At 60.8% G+C, this 22,924-nt stretch overlaps 1 protein-coding gene across 11 annotated transcripts in view; it reads left to right on the top strand.

The window, feature by feature from the left end:
* CAMTA1 (calmodulin binding transcription activator 1) overlaps positions 1-22,924 on the top strand; it is a 701,446-nt gene that overhangs the window by 493,566 nt on the left and 184,956 nt on the right. For all 11 annotated transcript variants that reach the window (XM_080656710.1, XM_080656721.1, XM_080656725.1 and 8 more), the window contains one exon: positions 6,924-6,995. In XM_080656710.1, the coding sequence (XP_080512836.1) occupies positions 6,924-6,995 (72 nt within the window). The remainder of the gene's footprint in view (positions 1-6,923; positions 6,996-22,924) is intronic.

Raw genomic sequence — 22,924 nt, forward strand, 5'->3', positions numbered from 1 at the left:
ATGGTGATGTGGTATCCCATGGTGATGGGGTGTCCCGTGGTGAGGGGGTGTCCCGTGGTGATGGGGTTTCTCGTGATATGGGGTGTCCCATGGTGATGCGGTGTCCCATGGTGATGGACTGTCTCATGATATGGGGGTGTCCCGTGGTGATGGATTGTCCCATGGTGATGGGGTGTCCCGTGGTGAGGGGGTGTCCCGTGGTGATGGGGTATCCCATGGTGATGGCTTGTCCTATAGTGATGAAGTGTCCCGTTGTGATGGGGTGTCCCATGGTGGTGGATTGTCCCATAGTGATGAAGTGTCCCGTTGTGATGGGGTGTCCCATGGTGATGGATTGTCCCATAGTGATGAAGTGTCCCGTGGTGATGGGGTGTCCCGTGGTGATGGGGTATCCCATGGTGATGGCTTGTCCTATAGTGATGAAGTGTCCCGTTGTGATGGGGTGTCCCATGGTGATGGCTTGTCCTATAGTGATGAAGTGTCCCATGGTGATGGGGTGTCCCGTAGTGATGAAGTGTCCCGTGGTGATGGATTGTCCCATAGTGATAAAGTGTCCCATAGTGATGGTGTGTCCCATGGTGATGGGGTGTCCCGTAGTGATGAAGTGTCCCGTGGTGATGGTGTGTCCCATGGTGATGGGGTGTCCCGTAGTGATGGATTGTCCCATAGTGATGAAGTGTCCCGTGGTGATGGATTGTCCCATAGTGATGAAGTGTCCCATAGTGATGGGGTGTCCCATGGTGATGGGTGTCCCGTAGTGATGAAGTGTCCCGTGGTGATGGGATGTTCCATGGTGATGGGGTGTCCCGTAGTGATGGATTGTCCCATAGTGATGAAGTGTCCCGTGGTAATGGGTGTCCCGTGATGATGGGGTGTCTCGTGATATGGGGTGTCCCATGGTGATGGGGTGTCCCATGGTGATGGCTTGTCCCATAGTGATGAAGTGTCCCGCGGTGATGGGGTGTCCCATGGTGATGGATTTTCCCGTAGTGATGAAGTGTCCTGTGGTGATGGGTGTCCCATGCCATCCAGCACAGGAGCCCCTCACTGCACATGGCCATTGAGCTCTCGGAATGTGCTAGTGTGACGAGGGGCTGAAGTGTCTGTTTTCGTTCATTCTATCTCACTTGAAGTCTTTGAGCAGCCACACTGGCTCATGGCTTCCATGTTGGATGTCGTCTCTCTAGAGAGACCCACCAAGCAATACTGGGGATGTCGTTCCGGAAATCGAAATCCGTGCAGTAAGGCGCTGGGCTCACACTCTCCCAGACACGGAAGGCAGTAGCCAGCCCTGACTCGGGGAGTCACTGCCTCCTGTGGGAGGGGCCCCAGACACCAGTGGAAGCTCTCCCAGGGCATCGGGGTGCATCCCAGCCCTGCCCACCGCCTCTGGCTGCTGGACCCGTTCACTGGGCTCTGTTAGTTATGAAGTGAAGGCGCTCGTCGATAGAGGAGGCCGCGCTCTGGTGACTTCACAAGGCGTTCAGGGTGATAGCAGCGGGACACGTGATCTGCTCGGTACCCACGTGTGCTTGTTAAATGTGGTCTTGCATTCCACACGCTTGGCTCCCACTACTCCTTGCTGGCCATTGGGGACTCACACCTGTGGAACCAAGCAGCGTTTACTGAGCACCTGCTACGTGGAAACCGCTGCGGGGAAGTTCACACAGGACCGTGCAGTTCTCACTCTCTGATCTGAGGGTCAGGGCTCGGCCAACCCAGGGACCAGATCTCGCCCACCTACCTTTGCACAGCCTGTGAGCCAAGAGTGGCTTTTAGATTTTTTAATGGCTGGCGGGGAAAGTCATAAGAAGAATATTCATGACAAGTAAAAAGGATGCAAAATTCAAATTGCAATGTCCACGAACGAAGGTTCATTGGGACAAAGCCAAGCCCATTCCTCACCCAACTTCTCAGGCTGCTTTTGCAACAACCATGGGACTCACAGGAGCCTCTGCCATGTGGCCCGCCCCAGACAGTCAGCAACGCCTATGATAGGTGGGACAGGACTGGGGGCTTGGAAAGTTAAATGACAGCGACGATGTAACGATGATCCCAAGGCAGAACCCATATCCCCATGGCTGCCCCTGAGCCCTCCCACTGGCTGGTCAGGGCAGGCTCCCTGGAAGAGGAGGATCTGAGATGGACTCAGGCTGTGTGGCTTCCCTGGGTGTGCTCTCCCCGGAGGTGGGCCATGCGAGAAATGTGGGAGAAGAAGCACAGGTCTGCCCGGGAGTCAGCTGTTTCCTGGAGCAAAGCCCAGAGTGGAGGGGTCGGCAGGAGGGCTGAGCCTGAAAGAGAGGGAGAGGCGGGGGTCAGGGGTGGGGGGACGAGACAGACAGACAGAGAGAAAGATAATGGAGAATCAGCCACGTCACATGGAGCCTTTGAGAGCTGGACGCACCGGTGGTGTCCCCGTGTCCCGGCAATAAAGCCATGCCGCGGTGTGCCCGTCCTTGGCCCACGGAGGCCGGCGGCTGGCGGGCCCTGATGGACCCTCCGGCGCACACGGGATCCCGGCAGCTGAGTCTGTTGGGAGATGCGTGGCCCATGCGCCCTTCGGAGACGAGACGCCCCTTTCGCTGTGGGAAGTGTTCATTTGGAGTGAAGGGAGCTCCTGTTTGCTGTTGGTTTCCCCTGTAATTCTATCTTTCCTTTTTATTTAAGAAGAGAAAAACGCCCCATAGTGTCATAAAAGCAATTGTGAGTATTTAAGAAGAACTACAATACTTCCCCGCTCAACTGCCATGTGAGAGGGAAGCTGTCAGGCCTGCCTTCCCCCAGTCGCGCGAAGCTGGCTCTGCCTCCTTCTGCAGGCGCAGGCCCCCTGGGCTTCCTATAAATAGCAGCTGCTTTCTCGGGCTCTGTCTCTGTGTACACACACACACACACACACACACACACGGGACGCACGGCAGGCTTCCCCATGCACACCGCCACATGTGTGCAAACACACACACACACACACACACACACACACACACACACGGGACACACGGCAGGCTTCCCCATGCACACCGCCACATGTGTGCAAACACACACACACACACACACACACACACACACACAGCTGTATCCCACAGCCCCAGGCTGTGACTCTCCCTCCAACCACAGCCTGGCCCCCAAATGGAAAGCTCAGCCCAGGGAGCCCCCAGGGGACCCCAGAGCCTGATCAGAAAGCCCCAGGAGTTTGTACAACACAGATTGCTACAGACAAACTTGATTGCTTTTTTGATTAGTGGGTAAAGGGAATGGATTTGATACGCTGCTGCGAGAAATAGCGTGCAATTAGTCCCCGGTTGGCGTGGCGATGACATTGTCAGACGGGCTGGGAACGGCGGAAAGGCGAACAAGTGAGGACGATGCTGACAAAGGGGCCTGGGATCAGGGCAGGTCCTGGCGTGGCTGGGGGTGGCGTGGTGAACGAGAGGGGAGAAGGCCGGGTGGGGGCACCCAGCGTGGCCGTGCCCTCCAAGCATTGCCAAATCCATGCCCCCCGCTCTGTCCACTGGAAGGCTGGGCTCGGCACTGCAGACACCAGCGTGGGTGGACGCCCACTGCCCATGATGCCCAGATGGCTCCAGCCCAGACCGAGCCCAGGTCTCTGCCGCTTCCTGCATTGTGTGTGTCTCCATTTGGGTATCTTCCGAGCCCCTCAAAGTCACCAGGTGGAAATCTGGTCAGCCCCTCCCCACCAGCCTGCTGCATCCCCCTCCCCCCCTCTTCCTGCCCCGGTGAACTGCACCACCGTGTGCCCATCCACCAGCCAGCAGCTGGATTGTCTTGACGCCTGGCAGACATGGCTGTGTCCCTGCACTCTGGTCAGGGGCCCCGCAGCCTCCGCCTCACAGGCCTGGCCCGGCGCCCGGCCTCCCTGGCTCTGCCCCCCGGGCCACACGGAGCTCTGAGTCCCACATCAGATCCTGGCCTCTTTCCCTCCCCGCTGCCCGGGGTGAGGCCCAGCTCCTTGCTGTGGCTCCCTGGCCTTTTATGATCTGACAGCTTGGACCCCCTGCCTGGCCTTCCCCCACCCCATGCACTTCACACTCAGGTCCACCTTAGCGTCCTTGTCCTCATGGTAGCTCCTCGGCCCAGTCTGCTGTCTCACCTCCAGCCCCACCTGCTTTCCTGCCATCTTCCTTTGGCCAACCCTGCTCATCGCACAGCCCCCCAGCTCCTCTGCCCCCCCCCCGCCCCCTGTCTCAGCTGCTTTCCACTCTCAGCCACCACCCAGGGGACAGGAGGGGATGGTCCCATTTCACAGCCTGGAAGCAGTGTCCCAGCTGGTGAGCAGAGGTCTCCCACCCCAGACAGGACCCTCCTCTCCGCAGCCCCTCCCTGCTGCCTGCCTGCGCTCACCCACAGACTCCCGCAAAGACAGCCCCAGCCACGCAGCCCTTTGAGCAGCGAAGGCAGAGCCAGTTCCCAGGATGCTTTCCCAGGGCGAGACTTCACAGCACCACGAGCAAACCCTCCCCTGCCTCCGGTCCTTCCCGGTGCCAGCCTGTAGGGTCAGGTGTCCTGGGCAAACCACTGCGGAGAACTCCCAGCCACCTCCTCCGGGAGCTTCCAGCCCAGGACACAGCCCACAGCCCGCAAACATGCTGAGCAGGGAACAGGGAAGGGCCAGCGCCTCGGGGGCGGAGTCCTTGGGGGGCTCTGGGGAGCGTTCCCTTCCTCCCTGGATGCCTGTGACAGGGCTGGGGCTCCTTGGGGGTCCCCTGCTAGCCCAGCTCCCTTCTCCTGTCTTCCCAACATTGTGCTTCTCGGCTGTGCAGGCCAGAGACGTGGGAGCCCAGGGTGGTGGGAGCAACATCTAAAAATAGAGCAGCCGGTTCTGCTGGAGGCCCGAGGGTGCCTCTGGTTAAAATGCATGAGCCTTGATGTAGAAACGGCGATCTTTCTTTTCAACATCGTTTGCCTATTGGATGGTTCTGGGCAGTTCTGGGGAGGGAGAGTGCCCGCGAGAGGGGGCAGGAGTGACTGGGGGGGGGGGGTGTGTGCGTGGCAACGTGCGTCCTTTTGGTGCCCTGCACAGAGGGACACACAGTAGGTGCTTGGAAAATTTTGGAGATTATTTCATGCGAGGTTCAAGGATGCTGCAGCCCAGCAGAAGGCAGCAAGTCTTGGGGGAAATGCTGCAAATCAACCAGGTTCTTTCCAAGTTCAGGAAGGAGCAGTGGGAAGGGGGAGGAGGAGGGGAGGGGGAGGGCACTGCAAACTCTCCAGAGGAATGAGCAGTGGGGAGGAGCAGGGGGAGCCTTTATTTCCAGGGGTCGGGAGAGGCTTTCCTCAGCCATCGATGTCTCCCATTTTGCTCGTTGCATGAGGACAAGTCCTGGAACTGCCCCTGAGACCAGGCAGGTTCCGGAGGAGAAGCGCCGGTTCTTGGTGCAACCGAAGGCTCGCAGAAACACGTCCAAATGCGGACCTCCGCGGGCAGGAAGGAGTGCGTTATCAAAAATTAAAACCAAAAGGAAAAAAAAGCGGGGGGAAAGTGTACTGAAAAGTCAGGAAAGAATATTGCCTTTTTAATAATAAATACATTCCGTGGGCAAGAATTGCAAGGGAATCGTTTAAATTAATTTCCGCTGTGTTTGTTTGGTGTGTACGGGGCGTGCGTCCCAGCTGACAGCGATCTGTGGAAGTGCTAACATATTGGAAATCTGATTTCTTGCAGCCAGAATCTCCCGTAGTCTAAAGTGATTTCTCTTTCAGCCCTGCTAACCAGACAGGCAGGACTCAGGCGGCTCCTTGGGGATGAGCCCCCGCCTGGGGCTTTGGGGTGTAAAGGTGTCTGGCCGGGGCTCAGCAGAGCTGCTGTGGGGGTGGAGGGACGGGAGTGAGGCGAAGATGAGCAGTGGGAGGGAGGGCCTTCTCTTTCTGCCCTCCCCCTTCTGGACCATGTGTCAGGGGAACCCCCGCCGAGATGGGAGGGGAGCACTGGAGTTGGAACTGGAGGCTGAAAGGCAAAGGCAGAACCCCGCCCCCCCCCCCCCCCCGCCACACTCACACTCCCAGGGTTCGGTGGTGAGAGGGCCTTGGCTGATGTGTCACTCCCACCCCTTCCCCACCTCTGCCAGCGAGCCGGCCCCCCGAGTGCGCAGTGCCGTGTGCCATGTGTGGGAATCGCCCCTGAGCACGGTGTGCCGGCCTCGCTGTCCCAGCAGGCACTCCACCCTCGGGGTCTGTGTCCCTCCTCACAGCCACCACACACACGGCCCCTGAAGTTGAGTTCCCATCCGCCTGATTCCTATATCCCACCTGGCTATGGCTGTTTCCTAAAACCAAATCCATCTGCAAAAGATGCTGGTTCATGCTTAGAACAAACAAATCTGTGAGTAAGCAAACTGTAAGTCAGAACCAGAAAGCGGGGGTGTGACAGGGGCCTCTCGGGTCTGGAGGTGAGACCTAGGGATGAGGCCTCCCCAGCCCCACACCCCTGGGGCTCCTACCAGCCAGGGCGGCCCGTCTGGTCTGACGCTCCTTGGCCAGGAAAGGTGTGGAGTGTGTATTTGAATCGACTTTGTCACCTTCAGCCCCTCCCCGTCCACCAGGGGGCCTTGACCGAGGCTCTATGAATGAACCCCAGGGTAACTCCAAGCCCCTAAATTCATAGGAAAATGTATCCATATGTGCCCTCCCCGGCCCCTGGCTCTGCTGGGCTCTCACATGCCTCCGTGGCCCACGAGAGGGTGAGCGGCCCAGCTGCGCATCGCGTGTGCTGGCTGGCATTCCCACTGCGCCTCAGACCTCCCACCCCTGGCTCTTGGTCCTGGGCCCAGACGCACAGGCACCTGCCCTCGGTCCCCCGGGCGGGCGCTGGCCCCGTCTGTGGCCCTTTCTCGCTCCTTCTCTGTTGCGCGTCTTCCTCTTTTCCTTCCCTCTTTCCAACTGAATTCTCGTTTTTCCTCTCTCCCTAGTGCTTGTACGGCTGCTATGTCCATTCTTCCATCATCCCCACCTTCCACCGGAGGTGCTACTGGCTCCTTCAGGTAGGTGGCTGGGACTCGGTGCTGCTTCCGTCTCTGGTGCTGGGAAGGGTCTGCGGAGGGACCGAGTGGGGGGCTCCTGTGTGCAGCGGCCCTGGCCAGCTTTCCCAGGGACGTTGGTGTGTGTGCTGAGGCCAGCTGTGCGGCTGGCCTGGTGCCGTGCAGGGTGCCAGGAAGGGGAGAGAACCTGAAGGGGCGTAGTCCTCACCTGCCCCCTGGGAGTAAAGCCTCCACAGGTGCTTACGGGTGCCTTGGCTTCCTCCGGATGAGGACAGAAGGATGGCTGAGCGTCCTGCCCCTGACCGGGGAATGCCCGCTGGCTGCAAGCTGCACCTTCCTTTTAATCTTGGGGGTCAGTGGTTGGCATGTGTGGAAAATCGGCTTCTGGGGGCACAGCAGTTGTAGTTGGATTGACTCGGATCGATTGGGAGGTTTGTTGGGAGAGGAGGTGCTCCTGGCTGGGGGGTTCAGGGGAGGGGAAGGAGTTCTGTAATCCATTTGTGATGTCTGCCGTGTAGCAGGATGGAGGAAGGTGTCCTTGCTGCATAGGGTGGCCTGGCTGCCGGGTTGCTGTCCATGGTGCTGGTGCACAGCCTTGCTGAGTCCGATCTGGGCACCGGCCTCTTCCAATTGGTGGTCATGGATGGTCCTCCTACCTGCTGAAGTGGCTGCTGTGTGCCTGGGGAGGCCAGAGAGATGCCTCCAGTCAGGCTGGGTCTGGGTCCTCAGAGCTCGGCCTCTGATTTTCAGCTGCTGTCAGAACCCACCCTGGGTGGGCCTGGCACCATCACCCAAGTTCTTGCTCCAGGAGTTGCTGGCTCTAGCCTTTCCCACTGTGAGTCCACTGTCTGCATCTGCTGTGATTCAGGTTCACCAGCCCCCAGGCCCCAGTGCTCTGGGGGGGGGTCTGCCAGCCTTGGGTGTGGATGTGTTCAGAGAGGACAGCCTCAGAGTGCGGGGGGCGGGGGGGGCCTGGTCCCAGGGCAGGTGGCCTGGAAGGTGTCCCAGGCCCAGAGCCGTCTTGGTGTGGACGCCGAGGCTCCCCCGCCTCCAAGCCCTTTCCGCCCTCCCCCAGTTCCCGGAAGCAGTTGTCTGTGGCAGGACAAGTTCATTAGCAGATGACGCCGAGGCTGTCCAGGGACAGGCTGATCTGCAGACACGGTTTCCCAACAACCTGCCCTCTCTCCAGTCTCCCGGCTCTGTCTCCCTTGGCGGTGGCCTGGGCGCACCTGCCTTTCCAGTTGCCTGGCCCCGAGTTCCTGTGAGAGGGACCTGCAGTGGTTGTGGGATGATAGCGCCCTGTCTGGTTCAAAGGCGTGGGCTCCACCGTTTAGCACGCGGCTTTCTCCTGTGCCTGAGTGCGGGGGGGGGGGGGGGGGGGGGGGGGAGGGGGAGGAGTTGGGTTAGAGCCTGCCCGGCCTCCAGGCCACACTCTGGCTGCGCCCTCCTTCCTGGGCCTCCAGCCCCTGGTGGGTCCTGTTCGGGCTCTTTCCCTCTTCGGTTCTCATGCCCCATCAGTACCTCCCGCACTCCGTTTCTGCCGGCCGCCGCCCTCCCGCCAGCCAGCCTCCCAGGGCGCTTGCTCCCCTCCTCGGGGCCCCTCTCCCACCCCAGGCCTCCACCCGCCGCCTCTCATTCCATCACACTCTGGTGATGATTTAATTCCACTACATTTACTTTCCTGGAATCAGACACCACCAGGCAACCACAGGGTCTCATTACTCCCAAACTGGATCCCACTCAGTCGGGCGCCTCGAGCCAGGTTCCCCTTAGATTCGGGTGCCCCTGCCCTGTTAGGGGGCCAGGTGGGAAGGAGGAGGGGTCCTGCTCCTCTGCCCCAGCCTGCTCCCTGGGGCCTCACTCCCGCCCACCGTGTGCTGGAGACACACCTGGGGCACGTCTGCATGTCGGGGTGAGTTACCTTCCGGCTGGTGGGGAGCCCACATCTCCCCAAAGGCCAGCGTCCCTGGGTCCAGTTTCTTCAGGGCTAATCCGGGCCTGTTTCCTCTCCATCCCTAGGGGACTCTCAGCCCACCCCCTCTGAGTCCTCGAGGGTCCCTCCCGACTCTGTGAGCAGGAGACAGGAGGGAATGCTCAAGGTGGGGCCCCTCTTCCCGCTCATCCTGGGCAGCAGGAGGCTGAGGACCCAAGGCCAAAGCAGTTAGCGTGGCTCCCGTCCGAGTGGAGCCATGCCACGGCCGGCCGCTCGGGGCAATTGCTCGGTGCTAATCACACCAGGACAAGGACGGCGGGGCCAGGTTTCACGTCTGATAGGAAGCAGGAAGGGAGCCGTGAGACACTGGCCCCGATGGAAATGGGCCCAAGTTTGTCTCTGACAGCAATTACCCAGAGAAAGAGTGGGTGGGCGGGAGGTGTCAGCGCTGAGGAGGAGGCGGGAGAGCTGAGGAGGAGGCAGCTCAGGTGCCAGCTGGCTCCCAGGAGGCCAGCCCGGTGCCCGGAACAGCACAGCTGCCGGGAAAGGGGCAGCAGCCTGGCACCCACCTCACACCCCACTGCCCTGACTGCTGGGCAGGGGAGCCTTCAGGACGGAGGGGTTTGGAGGAGGGTGGGATAAAGGAGGGTTAGTTCTCCAAGGAGCAGCCCCTTCGCTCCCCGCTGCTGTCCCAGCGCAGCGGCGTCTCTGCCAACCTGCAGGCCGGGGGCTCATTCCTGCCTCTGACTGGTTCCGCCTCCCCCAAGGCCACGTGGCCCAGCGAGACGTCTACCGCCCAGGCCAGGACTCTAGCCAGACGGTGAGCTCGCTCGCTGCGGGGGACCTGCCACCCTCTCCCCCAGGGGCCCGCACAGCCTCAGCCAGACAGGGAGGGGCCAGGGCCTGCTGCAGACAGCCTGCGCCCCAACAGGGAATGGGTGGGCTTGTCAGACCCACACAGAGGTCCGCTAGCCTGCCAGAGCAGAGGGTCACGGAGGTGACAGGAGCTGAGCAACGCTCAGTGTGTCCGAGTGACCTGGCTTTCAGAGAAGAGCCCTCTCTCCCTCCCCCTCCCTCCCACCCTCTCTCCCCCCACACCCTCCCTCCCTCCCTCCCTCCCTCCCCCTCCCTCCCTTCCTCCTCCTCCCTCCCTCCCTCCCCCTCCCTCTCTCTCTCCCTCCCCCTTCCTTCCTCCCTTCCTCCCTCACTCCCTCCCTCCCTTCCTCCCTCCCTCCCTTCCTCCTTTGCTAACAAATATTTTATCAGGATGTGAGCAGGGCCTCCCAAGTGAAGCCACTGAGGCCACTTCATTAGCCCGCAGGTGCATGAGGTCACCGCTGTGACTGGTGGGCACCACAGGAGGTCACCTGCCCAGGCAGCATCTCGAGACCCCAGGCCACTCTGAGCCCAGATCACCTGAGCTCAGGCCACGCCCCAGCCAGAGCCGGGCCTTTGGCAGATTCGCCTGCGACCTCGAGATGCCCCCAGGCAGGCGAGCACACACCTCCACCTGTTGCGTCGTCAGCATTTCTGGGGGCCCGTGTGTCACAGCTGGCAGGCCCCCAGCTCCCTGGGACTCGAGGCTGCATTGCCTGGGTGCGTGCTGAGACCCGGAGAGGGCAGAGCCGGCCAGGTCACCCAGCTGCGGGAGGTGGCGCCAGGCGGGGATAGGCCGCCCACTCCCCAGCTCTGCCTCCCGGCCTGACCGTGGTCATCGCTGCGGCTGTGGGTCCCTGAGCTCTGCTGGGCCGCTCGGGGCTGGGCGGCACAGCCAGGCCCGCATCCCCGCCCGGTGGCCTCTCCCGTGGGGATTTTCCTAGGCCTTGGCTCAGGGCCTCCTGCTCCTCCCTCTGCGCCCTCCCTCCCTCCTGCTCCCAGGAGGCCTGGCCTCAGGGGGGGCGGCCTCCAGCGCCTCTGGCTCACGTGGAAGTACTTTCTGCTTCTGGTGAGTGTCCTCCTCTTTGCCTTGTGCTCCAAATGCTTAATGAATGTCTTCTGTGCTCCGTGATCGGGGAAGCCGGGGGAGGGGGGGCGGGGGCGGTCCCTGTGTGTCTGCCCCCGGCATTCGGGGCTGTGGGGATGCCAGGACCAGCTCACTGGGTGGAGGCGGCGGGGGCTCCTTCCCAGCCCCCCCGGCCGCACACAGAGGCCTACAGGCTGAGCAAACCCTGTGCACCCCGGGCCCGAGGACAGGGCTCTCAGGTCACTGGAGGGTGGCAGCCGTGCGGGTCCGAGTTTCAGGGCATTTCGGTTATGGGGAGCTGGGCTCTAGCCCTGACACCCCTGGACACTGGGAGTTGGGACCACACAGCCACTGGGCACAGGGGTGTGCCCCCTGAAGGAGAAGTGAGTGGAGGGTGCCCGGTGAGGCAGGGCACCAGGGGAGGCGGGGTGGGGTGGGGGTAGGAGAGGGCGGCAGTCCAGGTGGAAGGACAGCCCAGGCAGGGAGACGGCTGAACCGGAGGAGGCCGCAGCACAGGGTGCCCAGACCCCAGCCCAGCTCATCCGCCCCGAAGGCTGTCCCCGAGGAACGGACAGCGGGGAGTGTGTGGAGGAGCTGGAGAAGCCTTGTGCAGCCAGAGGGACATTCTCGAACTGCCTTCCCGTCCCGCCTCTATTCTAGCCAGCAGCTTCCATTTCTTTCTGCATTTAATGCGCCTGAATAATGTGACAAGGTAGACACTGGGAATTTACTGCGCTCTGCAAAGCCGCTCAGTTCCATTAAGATCTCGGGATCTCCGCCAAGGCGCGACGCGCCTTCCCCCTCAGGCATCTTCCCCTGATTGCAATTTACGATGCTGAGGCCTCCGTGGGGCGGGGGGGCACTAAGCCTCCAGAAACACACGCTGTTCCCCAAAAGTGGCCATTATTCTCTCTAAGGAAAGTGCCTGGGCATCTTCCAGAAGATTCCCTCATCCTGATCCCCCTCCTCTGGGGACAGGGACAGCCAAGGAGAGGCTGCAGTTGGCTTTTCAGTGGCCACCAACTCAGAGGATCTGCTGGGAGCAGGTCAGCTGCCTAACCTTCACCTTGCACTTTGCAGCTGCAGCCCTGGGCGGGGGGTGGGCACTGAGTGTGGGGGAGACAGTGAAGAAGTGGGGAGACTCTGGCTACCTGCTGGGAGCCCCTGGCCCTGTGGTCCCTCTAAGCCCATAGTTTGGATGCAGCCCCACCTTTTACTGCCATGTGACTCGGGCCAAGTGAGCTCACCTCGACGAATCGCATTCATTTGTCTGTAAAAGAGGCGTCCCAGCCCTCCTTACGGAGGTCCCTGGGAGGGTGGGTTGATCGGAAACCCGTCACGGGCTCAGTGTCGTGCTTGGCACACGGAAGCCCCCAGGCAGTGGGGCTGTGGCCATCATTGGCTCCGGGGGATGGCTGGGTGGGCATAGCTGGGAAGGGGTGCCCCCCGAGACGGCCCATCCAGACCACCTCTCAAACGGCAAAGGGGAGCACAGGCCTGTCCCATGCGGCTGTGTGATGACCAGCCCCGTTGGCTAACTTACTCTGCAGCCGCGGGCAGGAGCTCGGTCCATGGCTAGTGAAACGGAACCTCCACATTCTAGCCATCGCCCCGGCGCCCCGCTGTGACGGACCGCCACCCGTGCAGCCCGTCCTGCAAACCCCCTCTGTCCTTCAGCCCTCAGAGGACAGGCGGCCAAGGCCAGGCTGGCAGACAGGGGAAGAATGGAGCTGCCAGAGCGGCCGTCCCTCAGAGATGGAAATTATTAATTAGTCTTATTATCCAGAACGTGTCAGTCTCTTAATCCTCTCGTTGGCGGAGGGTTTATGCGGCCACGGGGCGTGCTGTCAGCTTGGCTAAGCAACCGCTTTCACTCTGAAGGCAGAACAATGGGCGATGCGGTTTGGTTCCTATCTTTATTCATCAAGCCAAACAGTTCCGGCCCCCCTTCGACGGAGCATCCCTCAAAGACGGGGGAAGGCAAAGCTGCTTAACTTCCCTTCTAGGTGGCTCCTGATGTGGGCTTTGGTTTGATTATCATTTTCATGTGATCTTCCACTGACATTCCGTCCTTCATATCCTGATCCTCTTTGGAGCAAAGGGGAAGTGTGCGTTCCACAGCCCAAGACAAAAGTTTGCCTCAAGGAAACACTTTCTGTTTGCCTCTGAGAGAACTCAGAGGGAACGGCTGAAATTCCGATGTGATTTGATAGGGTGAGACGGAGAAGCTCAGTGGGTGGGTGTCAGGCGCAGGCTCGGCCCCTGGCGACACCTGGTGTTTGACAGTAGTCATCGGGGGCCTGTCACTGGCTCGGGTCCATGAGACAGCATCACCACTGCTTTACTGCCCTTGACTTCCTAGTGGCCCTCAGGTCGCAGGTATTCCCAGGCACTCCAGACTCAGAGCAAACCATGTCAACTAGACAGGCGTGCACAGGCGAGCACAGGTGTCAGGTGTTCACAGGTGAGCACAGGCGTGCATAGGTGAGCACAGGCGAGCACAGGTGTCAGGTGTTCACAGGTGAGCACAGGTGAGCACAGGCATGCACAGGCGAGCACAGGTGTCAGGTGTTCACAGGTGAGCACAGGCGAGCACAGGCGTGCATAGGTGAGCACAGGTGAGCACAGGTGTCAGGTGAGCACAGGCGAACACAGGACAGCACAGGCGTGCACAGACGAGCACAGGCAAGCACAGGCGTGCACAGGCGAGCACAGGTGAGCACAGGTGTCAGGTGAGCACAGGCGAACACAGGCGAGCACAGGCATGCACAGGCGAGCACAGGCATGCACAGGCGAGCACAGGTGTCAGGCGTGCACAGGCGAGCACAGGTGAGCACAGGTGTCAGGTGAGCACAGGCGAACACAGGCGAGCACAGGCATGCACAGGCGAGCACAGGCGTGCACAGGCGAGCACAGGTGAGCACAGGTGTCAGGTGAGCACAGGCGAGCACAGGCGAGCGCAGGAGTGCACAGGCGAGCACAGGTGAGCACAAGTGTGCACAAGCGAGCACAGGCAAGCACAGGCATCACTCTCGTTCTCCGGCTCCCCTCCCAGTAAGGGCTCTGGGAGGTCCCAAGGAGATTTCTCGCCATCCCACCACCAGTCTCCAAAAATGGACAGGACTTCCTGGGGGCTTTCCCCCTCCTTTTCCAGACACACCCAGGTCCCCGTTGGTGCCCAGGAGTATTAGCAGGGACCCTGCCTCCCTCTCCACCTGGTTCCTGGGAGCAGGGAGCTGGGAGCCAGCTTTTACCTTCCGAGGGCTTCATGGGGCCCTAAGTGAGAGGTGCACTGAGGCTTCCCGCCCACAGAGCAGCCCTCACAGGAGTCCCTCCTCCTCCCTCCCTCCTCCATCCCTCCTTCCTCCTCCCTCCTCTCCCCTTCTTCTTCTCCCCTTCTTCCTCTCCTTTCTCTTGTTCCTTCTCCCTCTTCTCCCTTCTCCCCTCCCCCTCCCTCCTTCCTCCCCCCTCCCTCCTCCCTCCTCCCTCTTCCCCCACCCTCCTCCCTCCTCCCTCCTCTCTCCTGAAGAGGGAGAAGGTTCGCCCCTTAGAGACGCAGCTGAAGTGGCATTAGTCTGGGGAGAAGGCATCAAGTCTCCGTGTGCCGGGAAGGGTAACCCTGGGGACATGAGGACTGAGAATTCTTCGCGAGGTGAGCTTAGAGGATTGAGGAGGAAATTTAGTGGAGACAGGTTTGTTGACCCTGAATTGCCGGGAGATTTCTTAATTTAGAGAGGAGTTCTCAGAAAAGCACTGTCAGTTCCAAGGACATGGGCTCCCATGGGGCTCATTCTGCCCTCGGGGCTCCTCGCTTCTCCGCTGCTGGAAGGAGGGGCTCAGGAGGCTCCCGCGGGGAGTCCCCAGCCAGGTCCCTGGTGCGGGTTACAGCCGGAGGGCGGTGGCAGCACAGAGTGCTGCAGGGCCACGCCCTCCCGCACGTGGGGCATCTGCCCTGAGGATGCACCCGGCCCTTTGGAGTTATCCTGGGGGAACTACGGCCACGCACCCCTGCTCGTCTCTGGGGCCCCCCTGGCAGCCCGAGAGGGCAGGAGAGGGAGCCCTCCCATGGCAGCTACTGGAGCGCCACACCAGCCAGAGGAGGCCCTGCCCAGGAGGGTCCCGGCGCCCCCACCTCCCAGGAGGCCTCCTCCATGCCATGCCGGGAGCCCTGGCACAGGCTCTGCCAGTTGCTTGGCTGGGAAGCAGCTGTGAAGGCGGAGCGGGGCGGGGCGGGGCTGACCCGGGGCAGAGCCTGTTGCCCTAGCCCCGCAGGGCTGTCACTTGGGGCTAATGAACCCCGCACCTGGGCTCAGTGTCTTCCCCATCAGCGGTGCGGGCGGTCCTAGGGGCTCAGAGTCAGCAGCGCTTTGCGTCAGGGCCCGCACAGGCGAGCACGCCGCCAGCTGTGGCGCTTGTCACCACGACGGTTAACACGTTAAGCACCACGTCACTCACCAGTGACTGACACTGTACTTTCCGTCCGGGAGGCAAAACAGGCCAACCCAGACCCACCAGGACCGCCCACGCCCGCCAGGCCCCCGAGCCGGGTCTGGGCCCTTCCCTCCCTGACCAGCGCCTCTGCCTCAGCCAAGCCCCTATTCCTGGCATCCCCGCCCAAGCCCCTGGCTGAGCTGGGCGCTTGCTCACCGTGGGGCGGGCCTGGCTCAGCGGATTGCCGCCACGTCTCCAGAGCTGCCCAGACCTGGCCCAGCTCCTCCTGTGGCCTCCAAGAAGGGAGGACTGAGAAACCCGCCCTGAGACCTCATCCTGCCTGGTCCTGAGCGCCCCCACCCTCTCCTGGCCACTCCCTCCCCCCGCCCCCGGCCTTCCCTGACCTCTCGGACGGAAACCACCGGCCCGTGTGTCCCAGCGCCAGGCAGCTGCCGTTTATGGGTGTCACCTGAGGCCCCGTCACACTTCTCTGCAGGGTGTGCCCAGCAGTCAGCTCCCATGCCCCGGGGAGAGGGGCAGGAGCCGTCTCTGCCAGCCCCATCCCCACCCCCTGGACAGGCGTCAGGGTGCTGACAGCCATCGCGATCTCCCTGACACACCAGGCCCTCTGCTTCCTGCGAGCCGCTTGCCTTGGTGGCAGCTGGGGCGTGAGACACTTTTGAGCCAGGCCAGGACTGGCGTGGCGCCGCTGCGACCCAGCCCCATCCTGACAAGTTAAGCAGTTCGGGCAGTACTGGGCCGGCAGCTGCAGCAGAGGGGGGCCGACCCCCTGGAGGTTTGGGCTCCACATTCGTGCTCTGCCTTCACTGGGAGGCGCTTCTGGGGTGCTGGGAGGCTCTGAGTGGCTGGTGGAGGAGGGGCCAGGGGAGCTCCTCCCACTGAGCCAGGTTTAGTCCCCCCACCAGCCAGGCCCCCTGGATTTGGGAGGTTTCAGCTTCATTGGAGGCTGAGCTCGAAGCACCTCAGGACCCCCTGGCATGACCCCTGTTTGCATAGAAAGGCTGTTGCCTGGGGAGTTGGATGACTTACCTCGGGGTGGATTCCAGGAAGCACTGGGCTGAACCCTGCTTCCCAGGACCAGGCCTCTTTCCGGGACGCCCCTTTCTGGGGAGACCGTGGGTGACCTGGCACTTTAACATCCTAAGCCAGCATCCCAGGCCACACCAGCTCACAGCTCAGCCGCCCGCCGCTGGTGTCTGATCGGAGAACGCCGGCTCACAACGTTAGCCAAGTCAGCCTCAATTATTTCAAAGACCATCCTGCCGCCAGAAACAGACGGTGCTTTCAGCTCCAGAAATGGCGTGGCCTGATCGCCGGCCTGGGATGGTGAGCGCTCTGGGGAAGAGACACCGCCGCCCTCAGTGTGGCCGACAGAGGGGGCCAGGGCTTCGTGGGTGTTTGGAGTGTGTCCTGTCACGCAGGGGTGCGGGGAAATGTTTAACATCCGGCTCTCTGGGGAGAAACAAACGCCGGATCACCTGATGGGTGCGCCTGCCAATTTCCATGGTGTAAACACTCCCACCACAGCCAGTTCTAAGATTCCGGTTTGGTGTCCTTCGGCTTTGACACTGTTGGGAGGTTAACTAGCAGCTCTCACAAGCCAGCACGAGCCGGCACCGCTTTCTCACCTCCGCGTGGCAGACATGGAGGCGAAGCCCACAGCCACGGCCAGGACCTCTTGGGGCCTCTCCACTCCTTGCCCAAGACAGAGGCTCAAGCCGTGAGGAATGAAAAGCAGGGTTTCCCGCTTGAGTCTCCCCGAGGATGAGTACGTGGTTACCATGGAGATTTTTGAGGCTGAACAGGGCCTGCTTTGGTCATCCATCCCTGGCCTCTAGGGCAATCACTTAACCGTCCTGCAGCAGCTGGTGGGCGCCCCAGCCTCCAAGCGTCATGCTGACTCGGCTGCAGCCCCCCCCCCCCCGCTCCTGCCCACTCGTCCAGCTGGGACCAGCCAGGCGGACGCATCACCAGGTCCTGGCAGGGCTGCCCTTGGGCTCCACTTTGCTGGTCAACGTCCCACTCTGCGTGGACCCAGCTTTCCTCCCTGGGACCCGCCCCGTGGAGCGACCAGCAGTGCTGAGCCCGTCCTCATATAAAAGTAGTGGCCTGGTGCACGGATTCGTGCACATTGAAAGGAAATTAATTAGAAGAATGTTTCAATATCGCTATTCGCCCTTTCTCTATAATAGAAGTGTCAACCAAAATCATGATCAACAACAGATCGAAACACACGTGTGCGATTGGCACCAGCGAGAACTTTATATGTATCGCACATGCGCTAGTCAACGTTTATTTTTAAATTGCCAGCGCGCGTCATATGTACTGGCCGGTTGGATGGTTTGACAGATGGACGGTCGGTCACTTAGCCTTCTATATATAGAGAGATGGCATTTGGTTCATCGTGGATGTTTACATTCATTTTTATTTTTTTAAAGGCTGCACTAAAATAGCATTTGTCTTGGTGGCTGAGCATTTGGGCAGCCCCTTACATTTCCACCCAGGGCCAATGCCTCGCCTCGTCCCAGCCTGTCTGTGATGCCCACTGAGGACCAGTCTCTGAGCCCAAGAGCATTCCTAACGATCCAGGAGAACTCTGGAGAAGGAACCACGTCCAGATGCCAGACCCAGCGCAGCCTGGAAGGTGGACCGAGGCCCGGCGCCTTCTCTGTAGTGACAGGTCCTGCAGGACGCGTGCCTGAGGAATAGAGGGACGAGGACTAGGTCCCCAAGGCCGCGCTTTCCGAGCATCATCGCCGGCCCCCAGAGGATGGACTCCGGTCCTGGCCTGTCCTTGGTCCTGTTGACTGCCCCCGGTCCCTCCCATCTGGGTTCTTGGCCATGTCCCACTGAGGCTCTCAGCTGCCCACACATTGTGGTTCTGCCCCCAGACCTGCTGGGTGGCCTCGGAGCCGTTTTCCAGGAGGTGGTCTCTCCGTCACCTCTCTGCACACCCTCTGGGGAGGTGAGCCACGGCCGCCAATGGGAACGGAGTGCTCCCTTCTCGTCTGGTACGAGGCGCTCACTGTCCCACAGGGGACCGGCAGGGAGAAGGACACAGGGGCACGCCCACCTCTCCTGGGTCAGGGATGCTGGCTGAGGGCCCTCAGTGCGGAAGCTGCGCGTCTAGCAGGGACCCCCTGAGACATTCCAGGAGCCCCAGGGGGGACGCCCAAAACCACGAATAGCACCAGACCCCAGACATTGTTCTTTCCTATACGGACATACCCAGAGTGGAGTTTACGGCTTCTCTGGCCACATGGAGTCGCCAGCACCACCACCCTGCATGTTGGGGCCGTTATTAAGCACCATCGGGACCTCAACACAAGCCCCGAGGAGCTGTGGCGGCCGTTTCGATCTCCAGGGGCTACCAGGTGCCCAGCGGGCAGGGCCTGCAGGGCAGCTCCAGAGGCCGCCCATCCCACAGCCGCCAGGCCTCGCCCGCTGGGGCTGCCGGGCCGCGTCCTCCATGCCCGCCGTCTGCTGGAAACACCAGACCGTCTGTCTGGTCTTGGAAAGCCGGCTGCGCCTTCCACCCGCTCAAAGCGTTGTTCTCCATTAGGAAGGCTGTCCAGGGCGTTTGTGGATCCGCCTCCTCCCCAGACGGACGGCCTGAGCCACAGAGCGTGCGGGTGTCAGGTTCAGTCTGCACAGACACCCATCTTCCTCACGCGCGGGCCGTGCGCTGTCAGTTTGAACAAAGAAGCCAGGACATGACGGGGCATCGGCAGACGCAGCCGGGAGGGGTGCGCTGAGGACAGCTCTTCCCCAGCCTCCCCTCACAGCCGGCCACCTTCCAGGGGTGCTCAGGGGACCAGTCGCTCTGCCGTCCGTGTACGTGGCTCCTGCCCAGACCCAGCATCGGTCTGTTCTCACCGTGAACCTGATGCCGAGCCCACGCGTGGGGCAGTTTTGAGAGCTTAGTTCGGAAGGAGTGCGGTTAGACGTGGCCAGTGGCTGTTTCCGGTGTCATTCTTCGGGAAGTGCTGCAGTGAGCCCTTAAGGGAACCAGCGCCCCCGAAACCAAGCGTGGCTTTAAACGCCTGCCCCTCCGCCTGCTGAGGGGCCGGCCGGCGGGGCCAGAGTCCGGCCAGTGCTGGTCTGTGCCAGAAGGTGCTGTGCTCACAGGGGACCTCCCCTTCAGGTGTGAGGACCCAGGGCCGGGATCCCACGTCAGGTGTCCACGTGGAGGTGGACGGGGCCTCCTTGGGCCGGACGTGCTGCCCTCTCCCAGGTGGGATGCTCCCCGGGGAGACCTTGAGCCCGCAGGCCGAGGATTTGGCCCCAGAGCAGGTCAGGCTTCTGGCTTTAGCTGCAAAACCCTTCCCCGTGCGTGTGTGAACCGGACGGAGAGCGAGCCCGCAACCCGCTCGCTCAGCCTGTCTCTGAACGCCGTCTCCTCTGCACATTTGCCGTTTGGGTTTGTCTGACTGCAGGTGACCTAATGAAACTCCTTTTTTCCTTTCCCAAACAGTAAGGAGACTGTAGCACGAGTCACCTGCACAACGCCAGTCCTCCAAGTCTTGTTAGCATTTGCCTCTTGCACCCCCAGATCACCCTGTCCGCCCCTGCCTCTGCCCCAGTGGTTCCCAGCGTGGCCCCCTCCAGGCAGAGAGAGACGGGCTCCATCCCCCACCCTCCCTGCTCATAAAGACCTCGGGGAGGAGACCGCCCCTGCCCTTCCTCTTCGGGGCGAAGGTGAGCCCCTGCTCTAACCAGGTGCTTTCGGGAACACAGGCCCAGAGGGGGCTGCCGCCGCACTTTCTGGGAACAGCAGGAAATAGCCCTGCACCCCCACATTGGGTTCCGAGGGAAGCATCTCCGATCTATTGGCGTGCGTGCTGAGTGTGCAGTCCTTCACAGTCGGGCTGGGTGGGATTGTTTTGGTCATTAGTTAACGTATCTGGGTGGGGAGGAAGGGGGGGAGCTAAATAGTTACAAGCACTTGAGTGGGGGTTTTTCTTACTAAGGTTAAAATGAATAGCGCTGATCCGTTGCCCAGGCAATAGGCTTGTTAAAGGAAATGGTATTTAAAATGATTTTTTGAGCCAAAGCAATTTGGCTGCTCTGAGGCGTCCTTTATCTTTTGCTTTCAAGAGGATAATAATGTTTAAAAAGGAAGTCACTCATACCGCTTCCTGACGGGAAGCCAGCTCCGTGACGGGCAGCTCTTCCCCCGGTGTGTGGTCTGCCGCCGGGATGCACAATGCCGCCGGGACGGCTCCCTTCTGCGGAGCCCCGGGTGCCCACAAAACAGAGACGATGCTCCCGTTGAACCTGTGACGGGCTGAAGGACTCCCACCCAGGTGCTGAGCTTGCACTTGGAGACTCATGTCAGCTGCCGAGCCCGGGGCCTGAGCAGAGCCTGTGTCCGTGGGCTGTTCTCCCACGTGGCCAAGGGGCGCCCTCCCCGCAGAGAACGTGATGGCAGCCCAGGTGGACAGCTGCCAAGCACCCCTTGGTGGGAAGGGCTATTTCCTGTGGGCGCACGTGAGCCGGACTGGAGCAACTGGCTCCCCTTTTACTTTATTTTTTAAAATATATTTTTATTGATTTCAGAGAGGACGGAAGAGGGAGAGAGAGAGAGAAACATCAATGATGAAACAGAATCATTGATCGGCTGCCTCCTGCACGCCCCTTACTGGGGATGGAGCCCGCAACCCGGGCATGTGCCCTGACTGTGAATCAAACCATGACTTTCTGGTTCATAGGTCGATGCTCAACCACTGAGCCATGCCGGCCGGGCCCAACTCCCCTTTTTAGAGTGAAAGAGGCAGAGAAGCCCACTTCCCAGTGAACGGGCGTGAAGGGAGGGTGCTGTTCCAGAAGGTTCTGCCCTGTTCCAGTTTGGGGTGGGCAGGGCCTTCGTGGGGAAGGTGCGTGGAGGCCAGAAGAGCTGGTTCGGCCTCTTGGGGGTCCTCAGCTCAGAGGTGCCTAAGAGCAGGGGCAGCCCGCCCCCTGCCTCCCGCTCACAGAAGCCCCGGGCAGCTTGGGGGCTGCAATGAGGATGGGAGAGACCTTTCGGCGGAAGGAAAATAACCTCAATGCCTGCCCCTCAGTGGCCCACGGCCGGCACACATCAGCAGACCCGGACGCTCAAGTCCTCCTGTAACCCTCCCTTGGTGACTTGAAAGCAGGATGCTTCGGGGAGCCCGTGGTCTTGCTGAGCGTGCTCTTCGCTCAGCTTTGGGGTCACATGGCACCTAGAGGGGGCAGGGGGCAGTCGAGGCCTCGGCAGTGACAGACGGGCAGCGGGACCCGCTGCTTTGTCCCCCGTGCCCACTTCCCGGCCCAGGCTGCGCAGGACCGGCTGCCTCTCCCGTCCCGCCTCGCAGGGGCTGTCCGAAGCCCCCGCCAGCCGCGGCCCAGCGGCCTCGTTCGGGATGGCCGCTGCTCCCTGGGTGCATTTTAAACACACTTCCGAACCCTGTTCATTTTGCCTTTGATGGGGAGATGGCCTTCTGGGTTTTTCCTTCAAGAGATGCAGATTTAATGGACTGTGATTTTTCTCCAGGTCTGCTGTTTGGGAAAAAAAAAAAAAAAGGCAGCATTAAAAAAGCAACTCAATTTCTATTTGCTCAGGGAAAGAAAAAAATCTGCTTGCTATTCAGGCCCTAGATTTTCCTGGGAGATTGGTGTACTTGCCTGCCAAGATGTTAGCTAAAGGAAAACACATTTGCTATAGATCAGAAATATTTATCCTTTTCTGGGCAGGAGACCCAAAGAGCTTCATCCGAATGTACAGCACCTGGAAATCCGAGTGCATTCCATCTCCGGCGCTGCGGGCACCTGCCAGAAAGGCCACGTCACGGGGGCGCAGGCAGTTTCGGGGAGCTGCAGGCACAGGAGAGGAGTTGAATGAGGCTGCTGGGGTTGGAGAGGTGCAGAGGTCAAGGGTCACGAAGCCTGAATCCCAGGCGGGAAGCAAGGGGTCAGCCAGGACAGCAGAGAGGGTCCCCTGGTGGCCTTACCCGCAAGCTTGCTTTGTGTTGGGACAGAGCACGGTGACCTTGCCCTGTGTGTATGCCCTTAGAGCAGGGTCGGGACTGAGGACGGTGGGCGACTTGGGCCAACCCCACACCTGCTTCTTGACAATTCTGAAGGCACCCCAGCTTCTGCTAAGCTCCATGCCATCACCCCAAAGAGGACAGCCCCCAGCTTTTAGAACCTTCTTGCAAACTTATCAGGTTCATCTTCGGTTCTGGCCGACAAGTGAGAGATGCGGCTCATACATAATTAAGCATCTAATCATGGCTCCTACCCAGCCATGCATCCTGGGCAGACCTGCATCCTGGACCAGCAATGCTCCACCGGGTGCCCCGAGAATGTTCAACACGTGCAGAACCTGACTATTTAGTCAGGGGCACGCACCTCCTTCCCCTTAGATTGTTGAATAAGAAAATGACAGCAGCCAACACAACAATAGCTGTCCGGTGTGACTAGGTATGCATGAACCAAAAGCATTCCGTTTTTTGTCAGATCAGCGAAACGTATTTTTTTGGTGTGCCGCGGAACGCTAGTCATGGGTTTCAGGAGATGAGAGAGGTGGAAATGGCCGCGCTGGGGAGAGGCGGGGCCAGGAGT

This window comes from Plecotus auritus, assembly GCF_963455305.1.
Source record: "Plecotus auritus genome assembly, chromosome: 2".
NCBI lineage: Eukaryota > Metazoa > Chordata > Mammalia > Chiroptera > Vespertilionidae > Plecotus > Plecotus auritus.